The sequence below is a fragment of the Agelaius tricolor genome, unplaced genomic scaffold (genome assembly GCF_023055355.1).
Source record: "Agelaius tricolor isolate 1412-34295 unplaced genomic scaffold, bAgeTri1.0.p SCAF_15, whole genome shotgun sequence".
Taxonomy (NCBI): Eukaryota; Metazoa; Chordata; class Aves; order Passeriformes; family Icteridae; genus Agelaius; species Agelaius tricolor.
This window is the reverse complement of record NW_027269275.1, coordinates 14565435-14588760: the sequence shown is the minus strand read 5'-3', so window position 1 is coordinate 14588760 and position 23326 is coordinate 14565435. Positions and strand designations below refer to the sequence as shown.

Sequence of the window (23326 nt, the reverse complement as noted above, 5' to 3'; positions counted from 1 at the left end):
CTATGGGACTGCACAGGAGAGGTGAGGACACCCAGGTGATGCCTCCACAATCCCTGCCTGCAATGAGCTGGCAGAACTATGGTGACAGGCAAACCACACATTGCCTGTGGGACAGTACTGCTTCCTTGCCTTTTCTGCTCTTTCTCCTGATGTCAGCAAAAGCAAGGCTAGATGGATGGCAGCAGGCTCCTAAAGTGCCCACACCTTTTCTGAGAGACCAACTGCCTCCTGCAATACTCAAGGCCAATGCAACTAGATAAACAGATGTTAAGGAGCTGTTTTTCATACACATAGAATCATAGATTATCCTTAGTTGGAATACTTAATCCAGTATTCTTAAGGCAAGAATTCCAAAAGCAAGACCCCTATGTGCACACTCCCTAGAGCTGAATTCTAGGGGATGAGCATTGAACCCTAATTCTGAATAGGAGGAGAAGGCTGTTTTAAACAATTTACTTTCCACTCAGAAAAATAATAACCTCTGTTGATACCAATCAGTCCCAGCAAGTGCCTGTGACCTTGTCAGATAAAACTGGCCTTCACACAGGTGCTTTCCCACCCTACCAGTCACCTTCTTGGGCACTATCATAGCATTGCTGCTGGCAGCAATCTCCCTCTGACCCTCCACAGCCCACAAGTTCAAAACATCAATCAGAACCAGCTGGGGTTTGTTCTGCACCATCTTCTGCTTGAGCAAAATTCTTTCAGATATCAATCCCTCCCCAAAATAAATTTGTTAAGTTCACTGTTGCAAATAAAACAAAGAAGTCAAAATATTTGCACATGAGTCAGTGCATTGCTCTAAGGTTCTCACACCATTCCTCCTGCCTTAGAGTTCACAAAACAATTATTAACATTGGCACCAAATCAAAAATCCTTTATATGGTTAAAATAAACCAGGTTGTACCTTATCCTTTCTTTAGTAAAATTCAAAATAACCATAGCCTGTAGCCATTGCAGAGTGCAGTGCTAACTGCACTCCTGAGCACAGAGGCTTTCTCTCCCTCTGGCTAGATTATACCACAAAGCCATGATAGCTGTGTAGATTTCTAAGGGATAGAGAGAAGGTTTCAACCATTACCTTTTGGTAGAAAGAGATGTTTGCACCTCTCTGCTAATTCTGCAGGAAAAGCCCCAAACAAGAAGTAGATTCCCATGTCCCACTGTGCTGCATTGGATTGCAGCACCAGAATCCTTGGGAGGGTACAGAGCACAGTAGCCTCCGTGTGCTGCAGAGGAATGTGGAGGTGACACTGCTCCTCAGTGCTCCCATCCAGGATGGTCACCCAGGGATAGCTCCTGCCTGGAAGGAGGGTGAAACATGGCACTGCCTCAGAAGCCACCTTGAAAATACAGAGGGCAGAACATGGCAGAGCTTGGGGCCTGCAACAGCAACATACTCTCCTTCAGCAGGGGATTCATTAACCCAGCTCACAATCCTAGGGATGGGGCTGCTTATTGGCACTAATTAACTTCTCAGACTGCAGAGGGGCTGGAGGAAAGCACCTCAGCCAGGACTACAAGAGGCCTCATGGTGCTGCTGTGGAACGCCAGAGCACAGATGGGCAGCCTTACACATCCTGCCTGCTGCCAGGGCCTGCTGCCATGCACGTGGGGGAGATGTGGCTTGCAGGCACAGGGAGTTCATAGAAACCAGAGAAAGGGATAGTGCCCTGTGGTCCTGAGGCTGATAAACCTGAAGTCTAGGGACCATCTCACCTACATCATGGAATCATAAAATGAATAATGAAGGGACCACTGGAGGTCATCTAGTCCAACTTCTCTGCTCCAGAATGCCCCAGACCATATTAGGAGCCCTCTAGACCTCTGCAGGGTCCCCTAGAGCATGTTACTCCAGACAGCTTTTGAATATCTCCAGAGAAGGAGACTCCACAATCTCTGGGCAACTTGTTCCAGAGGTTCCATCCCTTATCTCAAACAGGCAGTGTAACCCCCAGCAGGCACAAGGAGAAACTTTTGTGACCCGGGGTAAGTGAACAGCACCTGGAGAGAAGGAGAACAAGCTAAACCTAAAAGAATCCATGGAGGGGCACTCCTGCCCCAGCACATTTCCACTACAACCAGCTCACAGTGCTCCCCAAGAGCTGGCAGAGCCTGGCACAGGAGCCTGCTGAAAAAAAAACAGCCTCCTTCAGGGACTACACATTTCAAGCTTCCCTGCTTCCAACACTGTTGCCACATCTCTCTCACAAGAAAGATCCTGGACATGTGCTGCTTTTCAGCCACTGGGCACAAACACCAACGGGAGCACTTTCCAAGCAAGCCAGAGAGCATCTCTGCAAGCAAAAGGAGTCTTGGGATTCAAATGGTTCTTTGTCAATAGCACGGGAGGACCTATAAACTCCAGCTCACTGCCACCACTCCACCACACCTCCCAAAAGAGAAACACGCTTTTAAAATAACTCCTCTATAAATCAAGGCGCTAAATAAAGCCCAGGTTAAGGTCATGTCCGGCCAAACTGGCTTTCACTGCTGCTCAGCTGAGAGCCAGCTGCAGGGGCTGGAGCACAGGGACAGAGGAGGAAAGCACCACACAGGGATGGGATGGGATGGGCTCCATGGGCTGAGCCATGTGACAGGAACTACCCAGCATGGTCCCACCCAGGAGGCCAGGAGAGCAGTGAGAACCCAGGAGGAGTTCACAACTGGCAGAGGGCTTGGGTCTGAACCGTGGGTGGGTGCGCTGCCCTCTTTCCCCTGCATATCACAGGAGCCACGGATGCTGTGACAAATAGAGCAATAAAGACTGTTGTGACAAAGCTCTGCTGCTCAGCCCTCAGAGCCCCATTCCATCACAAACTGCAGCAAGAACCAGGAGTCAATCAGAAATGAAGCTGTGAGTGCCTGGGCAGAAGAGGAGCCCAGCAGCTGTTGCAAACCTGCTTAGGGGATGTATCTACTTCTCCTGGTGCAAGTTGACACTGCAGGCTGGAAGAGGAGCCTGTCATGAGGCATCTGGAGTACCCAGGAGCTTCTTAGGCTTTTCTAGGTACACTGATGGAATTTTCTGCCTGCGTTTGTGGGCATAAGGAGAGCAATATAGCAGCTCCAGCCACTGGGAACTCCTGTCATTCTACATTTTTTTCTTGCTCAGAACTGAACTTCTTCCTCTTTGAGACCTACTGCTCACCAATTAAGTGTGAACCCTGAAGAACCTCCTCCAGGTTTGGAGAACAAAATGTCAGCCTACCTGGGGAGCAGAGAGGTCATCCCCAGGGCTACACACACACTTCACACAGCATCAGAATATCTGTGCTCTTCAAGCAAGAGACAGCAACCCAAGCAGCTCAGGACAATGTAAATCAGTGCAGGGGAGACCTGCAATGCTTCTGGACCCACCTGGGACAGCAAAGCCTTGGCAGCATTTTCCCTACAATTCACCCAAGCACTTTGCTCATTTTGCCTACAAAGTACTGAGTCTTGGTCAAGGCAAACATGAAGAGGCACAACTCTTCCCTGATGACAATCCAGATGCTGTCTGCAGACTACTAAAAAAGATTATTTTGTTGAGACTAACATGGGTGTTTGACTAACCCATGACTTATGGCAGACAGCTCTCCTTTCCAGCAGGCTGGACTGGCCCATGTAACACACTGAGGATTCATCCTGCAACAGGAATTTAGTTAAAGAACCTACAGCTCTGCTTTCCCAAACCTACACTTCCATTTGAGCTGCCAGAGAATGAAACTACATGTGCCAAATGCCCCAGTTAAATCCAGAGCTTGCCATGGCTTGGCAGAACAAGGAGCATGGCTGGGCAGTGGAGCAGAGCCCGGCAGGCTGCGAGCACAGCGAGTGGTGCCCGTGGTACACCCAGCTCTGAGTCACGGAGCCTCTGGGCTCCTGCTCAGCAGGGAGACCTTGCCAGAGCTCCCGCAACTTTGTCCTTCTTCTGCCAGCTGCCCGGAGCGTGGCCACGTCCTGCACGCACCCTCTTTGTCCCCTCTTGCCCAGGTGCCAAGACACAGTGCAAAGGCAGAGCAGGAGAGACCAGAGTGTGCAAAGGTGAGGGGAAGAAATGACCCAACCCTCCCACACCCCAGACTGGAAAGTAGAAATAATCGCAAAACTGGGGAGAGGCAGAGCTCCAAGCAGCACAGCACAGCGCCTGCCCATGGCTCCCAGCCAGCTTGGGGACTGGGGGAAAAGGAGCTCACAGCAGGGGCTGAGCAGGGCTGGGTTAGCTGGTCCCTCCGCCAGCACAGGCTGCTGTGCTGCACCACTTGGCTGGGGCTGCTCAGATCTCAGCTGACGTGAGAAACCTCATTTCCAGTAAAAACAGACCTCTGGGCTTTCCATGAAGCCTTTCCACTTTCTGACACAGAGCCGAAAGACAGACTGCTTTCCCTTTAAATAAAGGAGACATTTCTGTGTTCAGAAAGGTCTCTGGCTAAAAAGAGGGCTTGTTTTTCTGACAAAATTTGAGATTTCCCACTCCATTGCTGCAGAGAGGAGAACCCTCCCAGCCCCATTTCCTGAGCTGTTCTAATCACAGCGGCAATGAGTTCAAGAGAGAAAAATCTTCCCAGAGCAAGTGCCAGCTCCCCCCTCTGCTGCTTGCTCTGAGGCTCAGGGGGAGGCTGAGAAGAGGGCGCCTTCCTTCGGCACCCTGCCTTCCTCTGGATAAAATAATGTATTATTAAGAGGTGCAGCTATAGAGGTAGGCATTCCAACTCCTGTAATTACACCACCTTCCTGTGAGATAACCAGGAACAGCTCTACCTGCTCTTTGGGCTATTGTTTTAGGCTTTTCAGGGAGAAAAGCACAGCACCCAGTTCCACTTGGGAGGCAAGTGTTTGCAGTCTCACCCAGGCCAGCTTTGCTGAGGGGCTGTGCCTCCAAAAGCAAGCTGCTTTCTGCATGCCACCAAGGCATCCCTTGCAGAGGGCATGGCTGCAGCCTGGCTCAGCTCCCCTACACTGAGGCAGGCAGGACTGCTCCATAGCCTGTGGATAAACCAGCTCCTACAGCTTTGCAGGGAGTGGTGCTCTGCAGACAGAGCTCAGAGAATCATTTCCAGATGCCTCCCTCTGTTCTCCCAGCCCTACTCGGTGTTGACGCGGCTGCAGCAGCCAAAGCAGCTCCTACTGGGCAGCACACAGGATTATCATTCCAGGCACTGCAGGAAAACAAGCGCTTGGAAGCGATTAACTCATGATCTCTCATTTAATTAAACAAAGGGAAAATGATGTATTTGCTTTTCAGCTCCGAGGTCCCTGTTCTGCGCATGCTGTAGGTCTGGGCGTGCGCGGCTGGGGAAAGGCAGGCCCAGAGCTGGGTGATCTCTCCAAGCTCAGGCTTGGTTTGTTTTCACTCAAGGGGGGACACCTCAGATTCCTTTGAAAGTGAAGCATGACCTCCTGTGAGCTTCAAGCTTTGGAGTGCACAACTACTCCAGCGCTGTCCTTGTGCTGGAGCAAAAGGCAGGGATTAGCAGAGGCAGCCTGGTTCAGGTACATGCCTGGCTCTGCACCACACTGCAGGTGGCCTAACACAGGCATTACCATATGGCAACATGACTGGTCACCTGAGCCTGCTCCCCAGCCCAAGACCCCTGTTTACTTGGGTTCAATACAGCACCTTCCCCCTAATTCACCTTACTTCTCCCTACTCTTCAGGTTTTTGTCCTCCAGCTTTTCTGGAGAAGAGATTGTAACTTTCTCCTTTGTCTGTGCAACATCCAACACATCAGAAGAGCTGCTGACAACTGCTGAAGATTAAAGAGGCTAAAGTGGGAGTGACCCACAATCCAAGAAAGTTGTCTTTTAGTCAGAGTGCGGAAGAACTGGGAAATGAAGCATTTCCTCACAAGGGCATGTCTCGCTCCCTGATGAGTTCTCAGTGTACTGAGCAGGAGATAGGTCTTTTATCCATAGCAACAAATGAGCCCTGGTCTCAAAGACCAGTTACTTTCTATCAGAAATAGATCAAGGAGATGATATAGGTGTTTAAAGGGCAGCTGAGTGAACAGATCAAAGCCCTGTCCTTAAACAGACATCTTCCAACTGAAACAAGGGTCTGCAAGTGGATGAGAAGAGCTGTGTATAAAACACCATCCTACAGCTGGACACCAGCTTATTTTGGTTTAGTTTAATCAAGGGATTAAGTCCTTAATCTGAAATAACTGTCTAAGCACAGGTTTTTATTTTTTTTTAAATATCACTGGCATAGCTCTAACAATGCAATTAATTAAACAGGTTGTACTCTGTGTGCTGCAAAGCTTTGGGTACTTTTAGAACAACCTTCCCAGAAAGAGACTCATGCTGGAAGAGCATGAGCACTGGCAGCCATGGTTTCACTGCCCATTGTTGGCCATGTGCACCTTTCCACCTCCTCAAGACCACCTGGAGTTCTCCTCTTCCTCCTGCTGCCAGCCTGCACAGGCTGCCCTGCCTTGGGCACCAACACTCTGCCCGTGGCACCGTATGCCACAGTCCAGCCAGGGACTTCCACATTCCAAGTGTCATGTTCTACAACAGGCCCAGACAAGGCTTGCTAAATCCTGTTAGGTATCACAGTGAGAGCCAAGTATTTCACAGGCTACTTCTATACAAGTCCTGAGACATTGCAGCCAACTCCCATTCTTTATAGGGCTCAGTCTACAAATGCACTAAAAACCTTTTTCTCTGCTATGGAACAAAAGAAATTGCTTGAGCTCATGCACCCCATTATTAGTGATGGGATTTGCTCTGCTCTCAACTTCAGGCATTGGCATCCATCTGGCAAACCAACCCATGCAGCAGCATGTTGTGCCCCTTCTTATTTCTGCCTAATGGGTACTAACAGGGCACTCCAGGCAGATGGAAGATTTCTTTGTACCAGGCAGCTATAAAATACCCTAAGTAAATTCTTCACCAAACAGGTCAGCTCATTTTAACACCTTTTAGTCAGAAGCATTAGGCCATAGCCAACCCCTTGTGTTCAGACACCCATCTGGGGGCATCTTACAACAGATGGGCAGCCGCCTGTGCTCAAAAAGAAAATGATAATCCTTCATCAGGCCAGCTGATGAGTGCCAAAAATGATCTTCATGGGGTCAGTACTTAGAGTATTAGTTCTGTGCTAGTGTTGCACACATTCTGGACTCATGTTCAGATCTCACCCCTTCCTTTTGCAAGGTGCATGAGCTGCTAGACAGACTCCCATGGGGACTGGTGGATTCTCCATATCTTGCAACCTCCATAACTGAGGGTGGATGCCACAGAAAAATTATCCTCTTTCAATTAAAGAGCTCCCAGACTCCATATGGAAGCTAGGTGACACTCTACAGTCCCAATATCCCATAACAGATGAGCCATAGTTCCTTTTGGCCTTAAACACACTGTGTTACCATGTGCTCATGAAATATGAGTCCTGCTATGTCAGAGGGGGACAGAAACTGCTCTGAAGCAGAGCTGCAGTTCCAGGAGGGGATGGCTGAGCACATGAGAGCACAGTAAGTGTAGACCTTGGAGGAGCACATCCCTGCACACCATTGATAGGAGAAAGCACCCAGCAGCAGTCATCAGATGCCTCTTAGGAAGAGGCAGGATGAGCCAGAAGGACAGAGCAGGCAGCTCAGAGATGTCCATGGTTATGCCAGCTCAGCCATGGGCCACTCCAAGAAACATCAGTCTGTGCTGAAGAAGGGAGAAGTGTTCCTGGTCAGGGGGACCAAGATTTGTTCCAAGACTCTCTGAGGTCACTGGGAAACAGACACGTGTGCTCAAGCTCTCCTCCTGCCCCCAAGCAGCAAACCTGGGACAGATTCAGATGAAAACATTTCCCCTGTATTTGGATACAGCACTAAATGCATGCCTCCCAGAAAGCTAAGTAAATCAGTCAGAAATTCAGGGCATTTCTTTCATTAAACTCCTGAGTCAGAAAGGGGTGAACACAAGCTTTTAAAGCTACTCCCTTTATAGATTTTTTTTTTCCAAACAGAAAACAGTCTCACGTGTCCCATTATTTCCATACATATCAAAGGAGGGTGGAGATTTAACTAGCAATTTCTAAAAGATCTTTGTGCACAGAAGGGATGTATGCCAAAACGTGGGTGGTTATAAGCCCAAACACAAAGGAGAATACATCCACAGGCATTTTTCCCCTTGATCCATTAACGGGCCTGCATACCAGCCTCCTGAGCATATGAGAGGGACCTTGTTCAAAAGGTAAATGTATTCAGCAAGATGACAACAGACAGCAAATAACCCACATCTTTTAGCCATGTTGGAGGCTCAGCAATGCTGGGGTTTTGTTGGGAGGCACTGAGACTTGACAGGCAGCCTCAGGGAAGGCATCCTCCCAAAAGAACCTGCTCAGGAAGCCTTTGCCACACCTAACACAGGCTGCAAAGCTCAAGGTGGACACCTAGCTAAGGTCATCAGAACTCCAGCAGCTGTCCTCCTCTGCAGCATGCAAACCACCATCCAGCCACAGCAGTGTGCCCCATTGCAGGGGATCATAAGGCTCCATGAAGACTCTCCTTTACCCCATCCACCAGTGTCCAGGAGGAGCACATGCAATCTTCTCTTCAGCTGAGCCATTTGATTCCATTCAGATCAATGGTTGGCTGTACCAGCTGAAGCAAGGGTTCATCCTGGGCTTCCCAGGCTGATGGCAGGATGGCAAATCTGAGCAGACAGAAAGATTTTCAGATTCATTCTGTGCTGCTTTGATCTTGGAAGTTTCAGCTTGGTGTCCAGTGATGCAAAAAATAGGATACATATGAAACCAGCACATACCACAAGAAAGGCCCCATTTTTTGTTAATATTTTAATGAAAGACTAAGCCAGCCAACAGAGATGAGGCACTTGGTGTGGCAGAGAGGTGTAAGCATGGCCAAACCTTCAGAATCAACAAGGGCATGTCTACTCACTTCTCTGAGCTGCAAACCAAGTACTATGAGTGGTGCAAAAAACACAGAGCGTCCCATGGCCAGAAAGTGGGCAGCTTCACCCTGCAAGCTCTCCTTGCTTCTTACTGCTCTTCAGTCAGCAACACACCTGCTCCCAGTGCTACCACTCACTTTCTCAGACCTTGGTGACACTGAGCTCTGCAGGACTGGAACAGGGGGTTCCATCATGCATAAACAGCCAAAAACAGGAACAAAAAGTGCTCTGGTACAAGTGCCTACAGGTGGGTTCAGTTTATAGTTTCTGTAGGACACCTTGATTGTTTAAACAGGGATTTTTTCAACACTTCAGTGCTAAAGGAACCTGTACCCCCTGTGATGTGACTTCCACCCACACTCAGCACCAATGCTCAGGTTAAGGCAGTGCACAGCCTGCAGGATGGTCCAAACTTTACATAGATTGGTTGCAGACAGGGTTACATTTGAGATGCAACTAGAAAATGAGGCTCTGTGAGCTGAGCACTGTGCCTGTGCTCTAGAATTTAGAGTAGACATGCTGGCTATCTTGTCTGAAGTGACCAGCCAGGAGATGCTGACAAGGCTCTCATGTTATGATCTCTTCTGCTATAGCAAGGTATGCCTTCAGAGCCAACTGCCCATGGGGGCAGCTAGGCAGCAGCACTGCCAGAAGGGGCTATGCTACAGGATGCTGGTTTTCAGAAAACAAGTGCTGACACACAGCACAGAGTCCTCCTTGGATTGTCTCACTGTAAGCATCTGCTGTCTCCCATCCCCATGCGGTACTAGAATACATTTGGCAATTTCTACAAGGAGATATCTGGATGCAGCTGGGCTGTCACCTGCATTCAGCCATTATTTTTATTGTTACAATGAACAACATGTTCACCTGCCCAGAGCTTTTGAAAATAAGCTGGGCAAAATGCAAGTTGTCAACCTTGTTACCCCAGAGGAGGTGCTTTCAAACTGCTTCCATGTGCTCAGGATTATGTCTCTGGACTTTGTCTGTGTTCCAACATCTTGCTCATGGGTTTGGCACAGAAATAAAGAAAGAAGAGCCCCAATGCTTAAAGTTCTTTGTGATTCCCAGACTCATTTCCTTCCCACCCTGGGAGAAGACATAACTGGAGGAAGAAAGACCCTATTTTCTGCTGAAACCCATCTTCTCTCCTACCAGCATAGAGGTGCCACCAGAACTTCTCTGAGGAAGCACCAGGAAAGGTGAATCCTGGGAATACCAGGGGATGAAGACAGATCCCAAGTCACAAAAGTCATGATGGGTGAGCAAGGTAGACAAAGCCCAGCCAGACTCCTGCACTGCTCTCCCCATGGAGTTTCCACAGCTCCAGAAGTCACTTCTAGTGGAAGGGGGCTACTTTAGCCCAAGCTATCTCACCCATTTGGTGTTCTGGGCATATCCCAGCTGCCACAACCTTGTGTACCCACACACACACATCAGCTCTAACACTGAAACCCCATGAAAATGAATCACCTGTCTCACAGAGCAGGGCAGCCAGCAGTGGTGCCTTGCCACACCTCCATCAGGAGCCAAGTCTCCAAGAGTCCTGCAGGCTGCTGGAGGCCATGGAAGGTCTGTACAGGCCAGCAGACTGACACACATTCACTGAGATCCAAATCTTTTTGCCTGCAGGGTTTGTTTGATTTACCAGGACACAAAAAACTCAAGTTCACCAGAACAGCTTGGAGCTACAGTCACAACTTGGTTGCTCACAGAAATGCACCTCCCAAAATGTAGATTGGTCTACCACAACACTGAGAACAGATACCTGCCATGGACCAGAGGTGTCCACAATGTGGCCAGCACCCAGTGCTGGGTCTGGTGCAGCTTGGCCTCTGGTTCCTGTTCCTTCCAGCTGCACTCAGCCCCTGAGAGGCACAGGATCCCTCCTCAGCAGTGATACACAGTCCTGGCCAACCACCCAGACTGGTCATGGCACTGCTCCTCACCAAGGCCCCTGCTTCAGACAGCTTTTGCATCACACATTAAAACAACATCAAGGGGGGAAGCTGAAGCACTTGGGATACAGAAAGACACCTCCAGCTTGCAGGAGCAGAGTAGTAGCAGCCAGTCTCTGCCTCCAGCCTCTAAGGGCAGAATTTCACAAGCACTGCTCCAGCCCATGTGGCAAAATGCAGCCCATGAGACTGCAAGGGATGGCCCCAACCCTGCACAACCCCAAGCAGTGCTCTTCTTTGACTTCAATTTCATAATATAACCTGCATAGACCAAAAATTGCCAAGAACACACAAGGCATGGGGTGAGGAAAGAGGTCTTCTGACTGGGATGGAGAAGTAGAAGTGAGATGCCTCCAGAAGAATAGCAGAGGAGAGCACACCACGGCTCTGACAGGCATGTGAGGGCAAAGAGTACCACAGGATTCTCTGCAAAGGAGCTGGAGGGTAGTAAAGGGAAAAGATATGGGTCTATAAACTTAGCTCAATTTGCAGAAGTCAGAATTCAACTCATCCCTCAATGAAAGCCAAGTTTCTGCAGGCTCAGAAGCTGAACTTTGAAAGGGCAAGTCACTGCCAGGCACAGCAGCAATGCAAACTTCTTGTCTTCCTCATGGATTTTGTTCCCTCTGCTGTGGGGAAGCAGCCCCTAACATAGCAGGACACCTCCAGGAGATTTGGGGTTGCTGGGCACATGGATCTCAGCCTGAGCCTAGGATCAAACCATCAGAAGCTGGACTGGTGCTCAGTGGGATGTCACCACAGGGCCGGCAAGACCTCCAGCTACTGCTGGGCACCTCTGTTTGCAGGGCAGTGCCAGTGTGACTGGGCAGGGGACAGCCCTGCAGCCACTCCCAAGGAGTCTGGGTGCTCTGCTGCCCACTGGGCTCACCATCCTTTCCCCTCTCCAAACAAAGATCCCCACATGCACAACTTGACACCCAAAAGGAACATCCCTGCCCAGCTCCAGGGGTTCTCTGGATGCCCACCCTGGGCAGGAGAAAAGGCTCTGCAAGAGGGCAATGCCCAGAGCCACAGAGCAGGATTGGCAGAGGGAGGGCAGGAGGAGAGCCCAGCATCCAGGCAGCACAAAAGACAAGGCTCTGCCCGAACTGACCCATCCCAGCTTCTCACTCACAGCGCTGTGCCCGACAGGCACCTCGCAGGGGTCAGTGCCAACGAGAAGTTTGTGTCCCTGCAGCCACCGCCCGGACTGGCACCAGGAGTGCAGTGTGCCACTCGAGTAGCGGGAAATGCCAAAAGAGCCGTTTCCCACTCCCGGCATTAGCGCCGTGTGCTGGCTCCAGGCGGGCTGTGCCGGTAGCAGCTTCGTCCCGCACAGTGCCCAGGGCAAGAGCCCTTCGCAGAGATTTCCTTACCATGTTCCCGGCCTCCTTTCTTCCCCCTCACTTCCAAAGGCAGCGTTTTTTCTCTTTTTCCTCCATGTGTGCGACGGGGCGTCTCCTCTCCCCTCCGACGTGAACCACCGAAGCACTTTGAGTTCTGGACTGTAATCCAAGCCCTCACCGCCCCCAGCACAGCTCCAACTAATCTAACTCATGACACTACCGGGGCTGAGCAGGGGACCTCCAAGGTTTCTCTGACAGCCAACTCCAGCGCTAGACGGCACAGGGGCATATCGAGAGCAAGGTGCCGCATCCCCCAGCCCTGCGGGGCCTTTCGGACACGGGCAGAGCCAGAGGCGCTGCCGGGCTGCTCCTCACGGCACCGCGGCTCTCCGCGCCCCTCGGACCCGCCTAATGCAGGCGCGCCGTGGCCGGGAGCTGCCTTCGCCCGGGAAGATCTGAATAGCTGCTGGAGGAGAGGGAGGCAGGCATCCCGAGAAGGTCTCCAGCTTCCCAAAGAGGTTTCCAGCAAAGTCCTCCCCCCTTGCCTCCTCTCGGCTTGTTTTTCTCTAAGTCCAGGGAAGTTTCTCTACTCCACGAGATCCTGAGGCGCCGCCGCAGGTTAAGTAAAATGCTGAGAAATGCAGGCAGAGTGCTCTGAAATATTGTTTTTCTAACTTCTAGAAGGAAAACAGAGAGCAGTGACCGCTTCAGGCAACAGCAACAAACTGCATTGGGACCAGGCAAGAGATGTAGAGACCTCACCCCCTCCCAAAGGAGTAAGTAATTTAACACGGCGAGTTTCTCCACCCCTCCATTAATTGTTTAAGATGGCCAGGGGCCAAAATACTGCCCGAGCAGTGGGGAAGGTCACCAAACAGGCAGGCAGCAGCCTCCAGAAGTGACAACGGGAAAGGGCAGAGCCACAGAGGCGGAGAGAGAGGAGAGAGGCAGGTGCCGCGGGGCATCCCAGGACCTGCTGACACACAAAGGCTTTGTGTAACGGGAAGCAGGGCGGGAAGTGACACACAGGCAAAACCTGGGCACGAGATGCAGGCCCTGGGATCAGAAACTGCCTCTCCAGCCTGAGCAGGGCATGGTCTCAGCAGCCTCGGTTGGGACTGACCCTCCATCGAGGAGTTCACAGTGCTGGAACTTGGTTGTCCCCACTTATGGAGAGGTCACACAAACTAACCCATCCCCAAGAGACACGGTGACTCAGGCAGGATGTGAGAGCCCACAGCAGAATGGAAGACATCTCCTTCTCCTGCATGGACCAGCAGAACAGCACAGGGTCCTTGCCTGCTGCAGATGGAGCAACTGCTGCCAATGCCTCTGCTGCCTTGGCTCAAGGGGCAGAGTCCCACAGCCTTCCCAAACCCTGCTCCACAGGGCCAGCAACTCAAGACCACCTTCAGATACTCCTCTCCCAGGGAGGACTGACAGCAGTTTGCCCTAAAACCCCTTTGCATATGATGGCTTCATCATGTTTCCAGACCTAACCAGCAATGGGGAGTTTGAGCAGCCAACCAAAGCCAACCATTCAATCCACCAGCTGCCTGGTGTGCTGCTGCATTTCCTTAAGCCAAAGTGATGTCCTGCTAAAAGGGGCTGTGACGCTGACAGTGACCAGAGCTCAGAAGCTGCCTCACTGTTCAGCACTTGGCTCTCAAAAAGCCCGTGCTTCCAGAGGCTCCCCCATGGCCTGGAACAGCCTGTCACCCTCTCCCCACAGCAGCACTCCATCTGTAAGCAGTGTCCATGTCAGGTGACAGCAGTTGCTAATGCCAAACTGGGTGAAGGAGAGCATCCCTGCCACCTCGAGTACTAACAACCCAGCACAGGCACAACCTAGTTGCTGTAATCTGCAACAACTAATTTGAGATCTTAGATCTTGTCTGTGCATGCAAGAGAGCCTCTTTCCCCCTCATATTCCTATCAGGAGGATGAAGAGCCTGGCATACCTCCCCAGCAGAGCCTCTGACCACAGCTTTCAGGGTCTGTACAAGGCTACTTTTGCAGAGTAGCTTTGTCCTTCATCTGTTCCCCCAGCACCTCTCCCACGCAGGGAGCCTGGCTACATTTGGCTGACCTCTGCAATATCCTCCTGCAGGTGCTTGCTGGGAGTCTCCCTAGGGACTGGCCCACTCCCAGAGAGGAGGGAGCACCAGGAGTGATGTCTCTGCAGCATGCACATGACAAGCCCTGTGCTATCAGGAGTACCAGGCTATTTCTGTTGGAGGCATATCCCCATCACAGAATAAAAGGAGGTAGAAGAGATCCAACATGCCTCTCACAGCCAGGTGTTTTATGGAAAACTGTAGAAACAGTTTTATGTACTGTTTCTACAACTGCAGCATTACATGTATGTTTCCTTTCAGGAGGCCATGGCTGCCCAGGGCAGCACAAATTGCAGAATCATAGAGAAATCCTGAGCTGGGAGGAACCCACAAGGATCAGATGCTACTCATTGTTCTGCACAGGACAACTCCAAAAATTATACAATGTGTGATTGCACCAGCCTTGCACACAACTATTTTTATCCAGCAAACAGGTCACTGCAATTACCCTGGGTTCTGCAGAGGAACAAGTCTCCAAATAGAGACCTGGAGTCTCAAAAAAGATCTGGTAATCAGCAGCCTGGGTAACAAGCCTGGGAACTTCAGGGCTATTCCAGTTGCAGCCAAAGTTCCTGCTCCTTCAGGGGGGCTACTACAAGCCAGGAGCTACCCCAGCTTTGAAACAGAGACATGTGTTCCCCAGGCAGCACAAAGGGCAATGCAGAGCCATGGGACATCCCCACAGCCCATGGTGATGAGGGGGATGGAGCAGAGAACCTGCTCTCATGCTGTTCCTGAACTGGTCAGGTGTCCTACACTCAGACCTTTGGCAGCAGATCCAGGATGAGCAGCTTTGGGCTTTCCTGTCTCCTTCAGGTGGCTTGCACAGGCCTAGGAGCACAAGGTTGTCATCTCCTTTAGTTCTGAATTACTTGCTAAGATACTGTTAAGCCACCTAATTTCAGCTCTCTGATGGCCAGAAAGAGAAAAGTGATACTTTTCTCATAGAAAGACAAAAGTGGTAAGGGAGCTTGCAGCATTCCCATAAACAGAGGAGGAAGGCACCACAGAGGTACTCAGAGCCTTGTTCCTACCCCATTTCCCATTACAAAAGAAAGATCTCCACAAGCTCTCAAGTCAACACCACTCAGAAGGATGCAGGGAAGTTGGCAGGTGCCATTTATAGAGGCTGCCAAACACAAGAGCAGCTTAGAGCCCCATCTCACACCTCCTCCCTTTCCTACACTGCACTTAAAGCTCAGGAGCACCTTCCCCCATATGGATTTCCAGGCTGAAGAACCTGAGTGCAGCTCACCCCCACCCCAGTCAAGGCAGTGACGTGATTTCCTCTGCCATGGCACAGTGCTAAGGGGAACATCTCACTGCTGTGCACTCATGGCTGGTTCCTAATATAGTTTCCTTTTTTTTTAATTGCAAAGTGGCCTTTCCCTCTTCTGCATTGTAGATCCATTTCCCGCACAAGCACATGGGAGACAGCTGTAGCCGGCACTTCAGTGGGTGTTAAAAAGCCCCTCTTGACGGAGGCTGCCAACAATGCCAGGCTTGTTCCCAGCACAGTCTCACTCTGTCTCCTCACAGGAGCAGCTCCTCGCGCCTTCCTCAGGGCTGCTTTAATTGCTGCAGTCACTGCAAAAGGCTGCTGTCATCCATGCTGGCAGGGATCTGAGTGCCCCAGCTTCCCATCCAGCAGAGCCAGCTCCTTTGCATGGGCTGAGGGGCAATTGTACTCCAAGGGACTGCTTTGGTACCCACCTTGAGCAGCAGCTGACCATTGCTAAGCACAGCCTGTCGTAGAGGTGAATTACAGCAAAAGGCAGTAAATGCTGGCATTAGGAGTTTGACACTGAAGTCTGTGGGGCCTCCCCAGATTTGAAAGAAAAGGTAGTAGAAGAGGGATCAGTACAACTGTTCTGAAAATTTCAGAGGTTCTAGTTTCAGACTCTCATCTCTTTCCTCTCTCTTTCTTTCTCCTTTCCTGGATCTGGTCTCTGGAGTTGCAGTATTTCTCAAGTGCCTAAAGCAGTACCACAACCTAGAGATGGGAGAGAGCACAGACAGAGGTAGGAGGCAGGGGAAGGACCTCTGCCTTTGGGTCAACACTAAGCAGAGTTCTGCTTATTTTCGGTTGTGCAAATCAGGAAATGCTCAATTCTTTTATGAATAGAATTCAGCTGTGCTGGAAACAACACAAGACAGATGTTTTAGATGCCAGATAAGGACATCTCCTGACCTAGGGGAAGTTGTGCAATATGGATGCTAGCAGGATGATTACATTACTGTGGCAAACAGCTCTTAGGAAAACACCCCCATGAGCTCCATGTTAGCTTCGAGTGATCACTGGTGCAGTCCTCAGCACAGCACAGGGAACCTCCTGTGGCCACAGAGACTTCTGAGGGAATGGAGATCTTGGGAATGGGCTGTGGTAGAGCACTGCTCCAGGGTATATGGCTCCTGTTAACCCACTGATAAGTGGATGTCTCTGAATCTACTTCCAGGCATCTCATCACCAGACTGAGCTTCTCCACCAGCTCCCATGTCCACAGACATGGAAATGCAGATATCCCATGGACTAAGCTTTACCCTGAAAGGAAAGGTATGGTACCATCCCACCAAGCTAGCCAAGCTAACTTAGGGAAGGGATCCACAGGGATCATTGAAGTCCAGCTCCAATCCTATACCTCTTCAACCTGGCAGTTGTGCTGCCACAAAATCAGAGGAAGCCTCCAAGAAGAAGCATTAAACCCCACCCAGAACAAGCCTTAAAACCAGGGATAGATGTTGCTCAAAAGAGGGTTTGTGCAAGAAAGGCAACAAGTGATGCAGCAAGTAGAGGTGCAAACAGCTGTTTGTACCAACTACACTTCAGGAGAGAACTAGCTCTCTCCCCCCATTAGGGAGACAAGAACAGGCTGTATGCAGTTTAATAACATTTAAACCTTTATTTCAGATCACAAATAAAGCAGGTCTTGGCTTCACAAAAGCACATCTTGGTTTAACTAATTAATTTGATAATCCGCTATTTGCAATCCTCAGGAGACATTCAGCTTCTAAAGCAAGTAATTACCACTAAGTGGCAACCTCTTTGTGAGGCCCAGTCTGATTAGGGAAAAAATTTCTTAAGCCAGAAATATAATCACAGTGTGATTTCCCAGAAGGACTGAAGGACAGACTACATAACAGCTGGTCACGCTCCCCATCTGAAGGGACAGAAGCAACTCAATTACCAGGTCTCCAGCTACAATTCAAGATGTTGTTCAGTGCCACGTGCAACCATGGCCTGCAGTTAACCATCAGGAAGTCTTACAGGAGGTATTTTGTAGGGACAGAAATCAGGAAGGTCTCACTTGGGGGGCTCAAATACCCATGTGTGCCACAAGAGAAAGAAGGGAGAGGAATATTTTTTTTTTTTTAATTCACACATCAGGCTGCCTGCAGCACATATTAAGAGAGGTGATTCTCCCCCTCTGCCCTCATGAGACCTGCCTTGGAGTGCTGCATCCAGGTCTGGGGTCCTCAGCACAGGAGTGACACGGACCTGTCACAGCAGGTCCAGAGGAGGCCACAAAGATGATCCTAGGGCTGGAGCACCTCTCCTGTGTGGACAGTCTGAGAGAGAACTGTTCAGCCTGCAGCAGAGAAGGCTTTGGCAGAACCTTAGAGTCCCTTCCAGTACTTACAGGAAGCTTACAAAAAAGAGAGAAGTTTTTATGCAGGCAGAGAGTGATAGGACAAGAGGGAGTGGTTTTAAGCTAAAAGAGGAGAAATTTAGATTAGGTGTTAGGAAGAAATTCTTTACTCAAAGGACAGTGTTGCACTGACTCAGGTTGGCTAGAAAAGCTGTGGATGCCCCATCCCTAGAAGTGTTCAAGGCACAGTTAGACAGGGCTTTGAGCAGCCTGGTTTAGTGGGTGGCATTCCTGCCTGTGGCAGGGGGCTTGGAACTCTGAGGTCCCTTACAAACCAAACCATTCCATGATTCTAAATCAAAGCTCATAGTGTGCAGTGCCAGAGAGAAAATGTGCAAGCAGGGCATTATCAGCCTTACAGCCTCTGCCCAGATACAAAGGCACACCTTGATGACACAGTGCCTTCCCAGACAAGCCAGCTGGACTCAGTACATGCAGAGTACTTGCTGGTTAGACCAGCTCTGGGCATCCCCAAGCACCCAGGGTTCTGGCTCAGCTGGCATCCATCACTGCCAGAGTCCACAGGACAAAGTCCTGCTCTGCACTCATCTAAGACCCCTCTCTGTCTCAGCAGCTCTGGGCTCCTTTAACTTTGGGCCAGGGAGGGGACACACAGAGCTGCCCCCAGGCCTTGTGAAGTGGCTGTGCTGCACACCACTCTTGGGTTAATGCTGCACACCAGTCTCCAGAGACTTCTTACAGTCATGAACACAGCCAGCACAGGTAGGAGGAGGGCTTGGATGGAAACCTGGCCTCCTGCCCAATCAGACACCACCCCAGTGCATCCACACCCCGAGGGTGTTTCCCCACTGCACTGGACTCCCCTCTTGGGTCTCAGCACTCTGGTGCTTTGAGTACTAGGCAGGTGCTCTGGCTGGCAAGATGTGACTGTACTGAGTGGAGAAAATATCCCAACCCACCACAAGAGCCTGTAGGACACAGAGCCAGGCAGGGACACACCTCTGTGAATGTGGAGGCAAGAGAGTTTAAATGGTTTAAGAGGAGCTACTTTTCTGTCTCCCGAGAGTTTAGGCATTGCCTGCCTTTCCTGAGAACAAAGTGCTCTTGGCTTAGAAATCCAGCTGTGGTTTCAGGACTGCTGCTTCAAAACTCACCACAGTCTCTGAACAGAAGAATAGGTCAGCTTTTTCTGCAGAGCAGCCTAAAAGTGACCCATCTCTCTCCAGACCCCACATATTTAATGGCACAGAAGAGTCATCTGTTTACCTTCCCTGCTGGCAGTGATGCTGCATGCCATTTAGCCCCACAGCATATGTTTACTGTGCTCTCTGAGACAGCACGCTCACCTCTGAGCCAGACATGCCAGCAGGCACCCACACCCTTCCTGCCCCAGCCCCTGTCCTGCAGACAAGGGACTCGTGGGACACAGGGCCACACACTACTGCAAATTCCATCCTCAGTCCCAGCTGCCAGGGCCTGCTCCCCTTTCCAGGTCTGCTTGGCAGAGTAAGCGTTGTGGTGACAGCCAGACAGACAGACAGACACCTCCCACCATGGCTCCACACCACCAGCAGCCCCCCACTTGTGCCCCTGCTCTGTGCCCAGCTTATGCCTGGGCAACCAGCACCCATGAGGCACCTGCCCAGCCTGCACCAGGAGAAGAGGGTACATCCCTTGGATACACCTTGGATGGGTATATCCCTTGGAGGATGCCACTGAGCACCAGCCATTACCAGACAAGGGCTGGGACACACTTCTGATCTGGAGACCCATCTCTTCTTTTCCCAAAGCCAACCTCAATCCAGCTATGCCCTGCTAGGAGGCAGGGCTGGCAGCTCTAACCAGGGAAGCAAGGACCCCCTCTCCAACCACTGGCTGCAGTCTGCTCCACAGTTTGCAGAGCCAGGACCAGCTCCCAGATCCTACCTTGGGTGACAGTCAGGGACTCTGATCCAGGAGCTTTGATCCCCAGAACTGCTATTCCCCTGGGTGCACACTCTGCCAAGCTCCCATCCAGCCCCTCCAACCCTCCCAAACCCCACACTTACAGCCAGCATTTGCAGAGCTTCTACCCAGCAGATCCCGACAGATCTTGCAAACCATTCTCCCATGGCAGAATGTCTCCAGAGAAAAGGAAAGCTCTCACCTGCCTACAGTTTGCTTCTCCAGAGCAGGCAGGGAGGCAGGCAAACAGCTGAGTTAGCTCAGCACTCCCTGGGGCAGAGCAATAGCCCCAAGATGCAGCTCCAGGTCCAGTCAGTGCCTTATAGAGCTGCATGGGCGTTCCCTGGGACCAGCTGTCATGGTGCCTATCACAGCTGGGCTGTGTTGCCCACTGAACTCAAGCAGTCCCACTGTGAGTCCTCCAGGTGCATCTCAAAGTACCCTTAATCCAGCTGGTATTTCCAACAGGGGAATAATAACCTGCTCAGGTCTGACAGTTTTCCCAGATACACAAGAGATCTGCTTTGTCCCCCTCTAGCCTTGCCCAGCTGGCAGCAAAGGGGAAGGATCTCAGTCCTCCAGCAGCTCTGCAAGGCTTCAGGCTGATGTTCAAATCACTCCGCAGTGGGCAAAGAGCAGTTTGGGGTCAGGGTCTTCTCCCCAGGGGAGTCTAGAGCCACTGCAGATCCCGAGCACTGAGAAGGCTCCTTATGTGCCACTGGGAAGGGCTGGTTTGGCAGGGATAGGAGCAGTCTGCCATGGAACATCCACAGCTGGCAATTAGAGGAGTGAACCTCAGGGAATGCCTCCAGCAAGGATGCCAGGCTGGAACACAGAGCAGGTGGGACACAGGGCACCGTGAGGAGGTGGCGTGATGTGGATCATAGCTGCTGCACCAGGGACCCTTTGTTCCCTGTTGGGCTGGAGGCAGAGGAAGCACCAGGAAGCAGCACAAGACTGACATGCTGTGAGCTGCTTCCAGCTGGGGTGGGCACCTCCCCTCCCTGGCAGCAGGGCTGCAGAGCACCGGCAGGAAACCTGATTCGATGGCATCAGCAGCAATAACAATGTGCCTCCTGGAGGAGAGGAGCAGCTTCCCCTTCAGACGGGCTGGGCAGAGGGCTCCTGCCTCCTGTCAGCAACCTGTCCTCTCTCCCTCTCGCTTGCCCTTCTTCCATTATGTTGCTGCTCTCTTCCTCATCGCAGACAAATCCCTGCTCCCAAATCGAGACAGGGTAAGGTCAGCTACAGAGCAGCCCCGGGAAGGTTCGAGGGGGCTGAGACCCCTCTGGGGCTCAAACAGGGCTGTCAGACTGGGGCCATGAGCCTTTGGAGGAGCTTGGTGGGAGGAGGGACAAGTGGGCCAAGAGCTTCCTCCCCAACACAGAAATACCCAGGTCCAAGTGTGTGTTCTTTGCTGCTTTTTTTCCTTTATAGAATCATACAATGTTAAGAACTTGGAAAGGACCTTAAAGATCATTCTGTCCCAAGGCCTCTTGCCATGAGCAGGGACACCTCCCACTAGACCAGACTGCTCAAGACTTTATCCAACCTGGCTTTAAACACTTCCAGCGCTGGGACAACTCCAACCTCCCTAGGCAACATGTTCCAGCGTCTCACCACCCTCACAGTAAAAGAAGGCTTTGGGGTTGGGTCATATTTTGCAGCCCCTGCCTGCGTTTGCTGCCGGGTGAGATGAAGGTGTCTGAGAAAGAGCGCGTGATTGAACTTGGACATCACACCCGCCATCAGGAGAGCGGGAGGGAGCTGGGGCTGGCACACCACGGGAGGCCTGAAACTGCCACACGTATATTGTCTTTTCCCTTAAGACCGCCCCGTCACGGCATCCCCGGGGCCTTTGAGCCGCGCTCCGCCGCACCCGCCCCGCCGGGGGCTCCCTGAGGGGGCGCGGCGCCATCTTGGCGGGCGGGCCGGGGCGAGGCCTCGGCGCGGGGCGACACCTGCCGGGGGCGCTGGGCAGCGCGGCCGCTCCCGCCGTGCCCGCGCTCCGCGCACCGAGCTCCGCGTCAGCCGAGCTCCAAGCACCGCGTACCAAGCACCGACATCCGCGTCAGCCGAGCTCCAAGCACCGCGTACCAAGCACCGACTCCGCGCACCGAGCTCCGCGTCCCGCTACCCGCGTACCGAACCTCAAGCACTGCACACCGAGCCCCGAGCTCCGCGTACCGAGCACCGAGCTCCGCGCACCGAGCTGCGCGTCAGCCGAGCTCCGCGTACCAAGCTCCGCGTACCGCTACTGAGCTCCGCGCACCGAGCTCGGTACTGAGCCAGCGCCGGCCCCGCTTCCGATCCTCGGTGCGGCGCCCTGGCCGAGGGGAGATGCTCCCCTGCACCCCCGTCCCCCGATCCCCACCAGCTTGGGGGCGGTTTGGTTGCCTTTGGGCAAGCGACACCCCACGTGGAGCTGTATTTATAGACAAATCCAAGCGCAGCGAGGTAGCTGCCTGACTTTTCCCCCTCTTCATTGCACTCCTCAGTCTGTAATTTCCTGTTTGCCTTTAAAGCTATTTTTACTAAGAAAAAGAAAAATTAACAGTTTTATCTGTTCACTAGCAGAATAAAGCAAAGATCGGAGTGCATCTAGCAGGGATTGTGGATTAACTCCCCGGCAGCACCTGTCCCACCTGTTTGCTCCGCACCCCTTCCATCCCAGCACATGTGGGTGGTGCTTCTTCACTGGCCAGCTCCCATCAGCCAGCCCCACACCTCGTGGGAAAGCTTCAAGTTGTTTCTTTTTTATCCTTTCTCTGTCTTTCTGGGTACCTTTCTGAAGCTTTTGCCAGCTTTCTCCATAAATAGAAGAGGGTAGGGATGTCTACTGAAAATAGGTGTATCTACATCACCTATGTGGTAGAGAAGAGAATATCCTGATCCTTGGGAGATGGGTTTCTGAGAGAGCAGGAAGGACCCAGACGTCCAGGAGAAATCTGGAGGGGGTGACTGCTGCACAAGTGATACAAGCAATGCCTACAGAAGGGCTCTTAGGGCTCTGAGCCCACAGCTCATCCAGCTGTCTGTGAGAGCCTGAGAGACCCTAAACTGCCAGGCAGCCACACATGATGATGCCTCAGGTGGGTGCACAGCCAGAATCCAACTTTCCCCCAGCCAGCCAAGGAGCCAAAGCAAGGCTTTAAATGGCTCTCCAACAGCCTGGGCTTAGCTGGGCTTCAGAAGGCAAAGCTTGTGTGCAGGCAGGGACTGCCCTGCATTGCTGTGACAGAGGAAAGCTCAGATACAGTACAGCTGCTGCAGAGTTCGGTCACTGTCAGTACCCTGTGGCCTTTCCAGGCCCTCCTTCCTGGGCCGCCCACAAGCTCGGGATGACCTGTGGTCTGATGTAGACCAACTGGGCTGGTGGTCACCTCCCCAAAGTGTCCTCAGCACCTTCCCTCCCTCTCCAGGTAACCCACCAAGACATTTCATTTACCTTCAGGACAGCC

The 23326-nt window shown here is 51.7% G+C and overlaps 1 protein-coding gene and 1 long non-coding RNA gene across 5 annotated transcripts in view; one reads left to right on the top strand and one right to left on the bottom strand.

The window, feature by feature from the left end:
- PLEKHG4 (pleckstrin homology and RhoGEF domain containing G4) overlaps positions 1-12548 on the bottom strand; it is an 85677-nt gene extending 73129 nt beyond the window's left edge. For all 4 annotated transcript variants that reach the window (XM_071440590.1, XM_071440591.1, XM_071440588.1 and 1 more), the window contains exon 1: positions 12227-12548. In XM_071440590.1, the coding sequence (XP_071296691.1) occupies positions 12227-12229 (3 nt within the window). In that variant the 5' untranslated portion in view covers positions 12230-12548. The remainder of the gene's footprint in view (positions 1-12226) is intronic.
- LOC139596357 (uncharacterized) lies at positions 12521-22446 on the top strand. Its single transcript, XR_011681310.1, has 3 exons — positions 12521-12972; positions 16770-16867; positions 21303-22446. It is a non-coding gene; the product is annotated as an uncharacterized lncRNA (long non-coding RNA).
- The last annotated feature ends 880 nt before the right edge of the window (positions 22447-23326 follow it).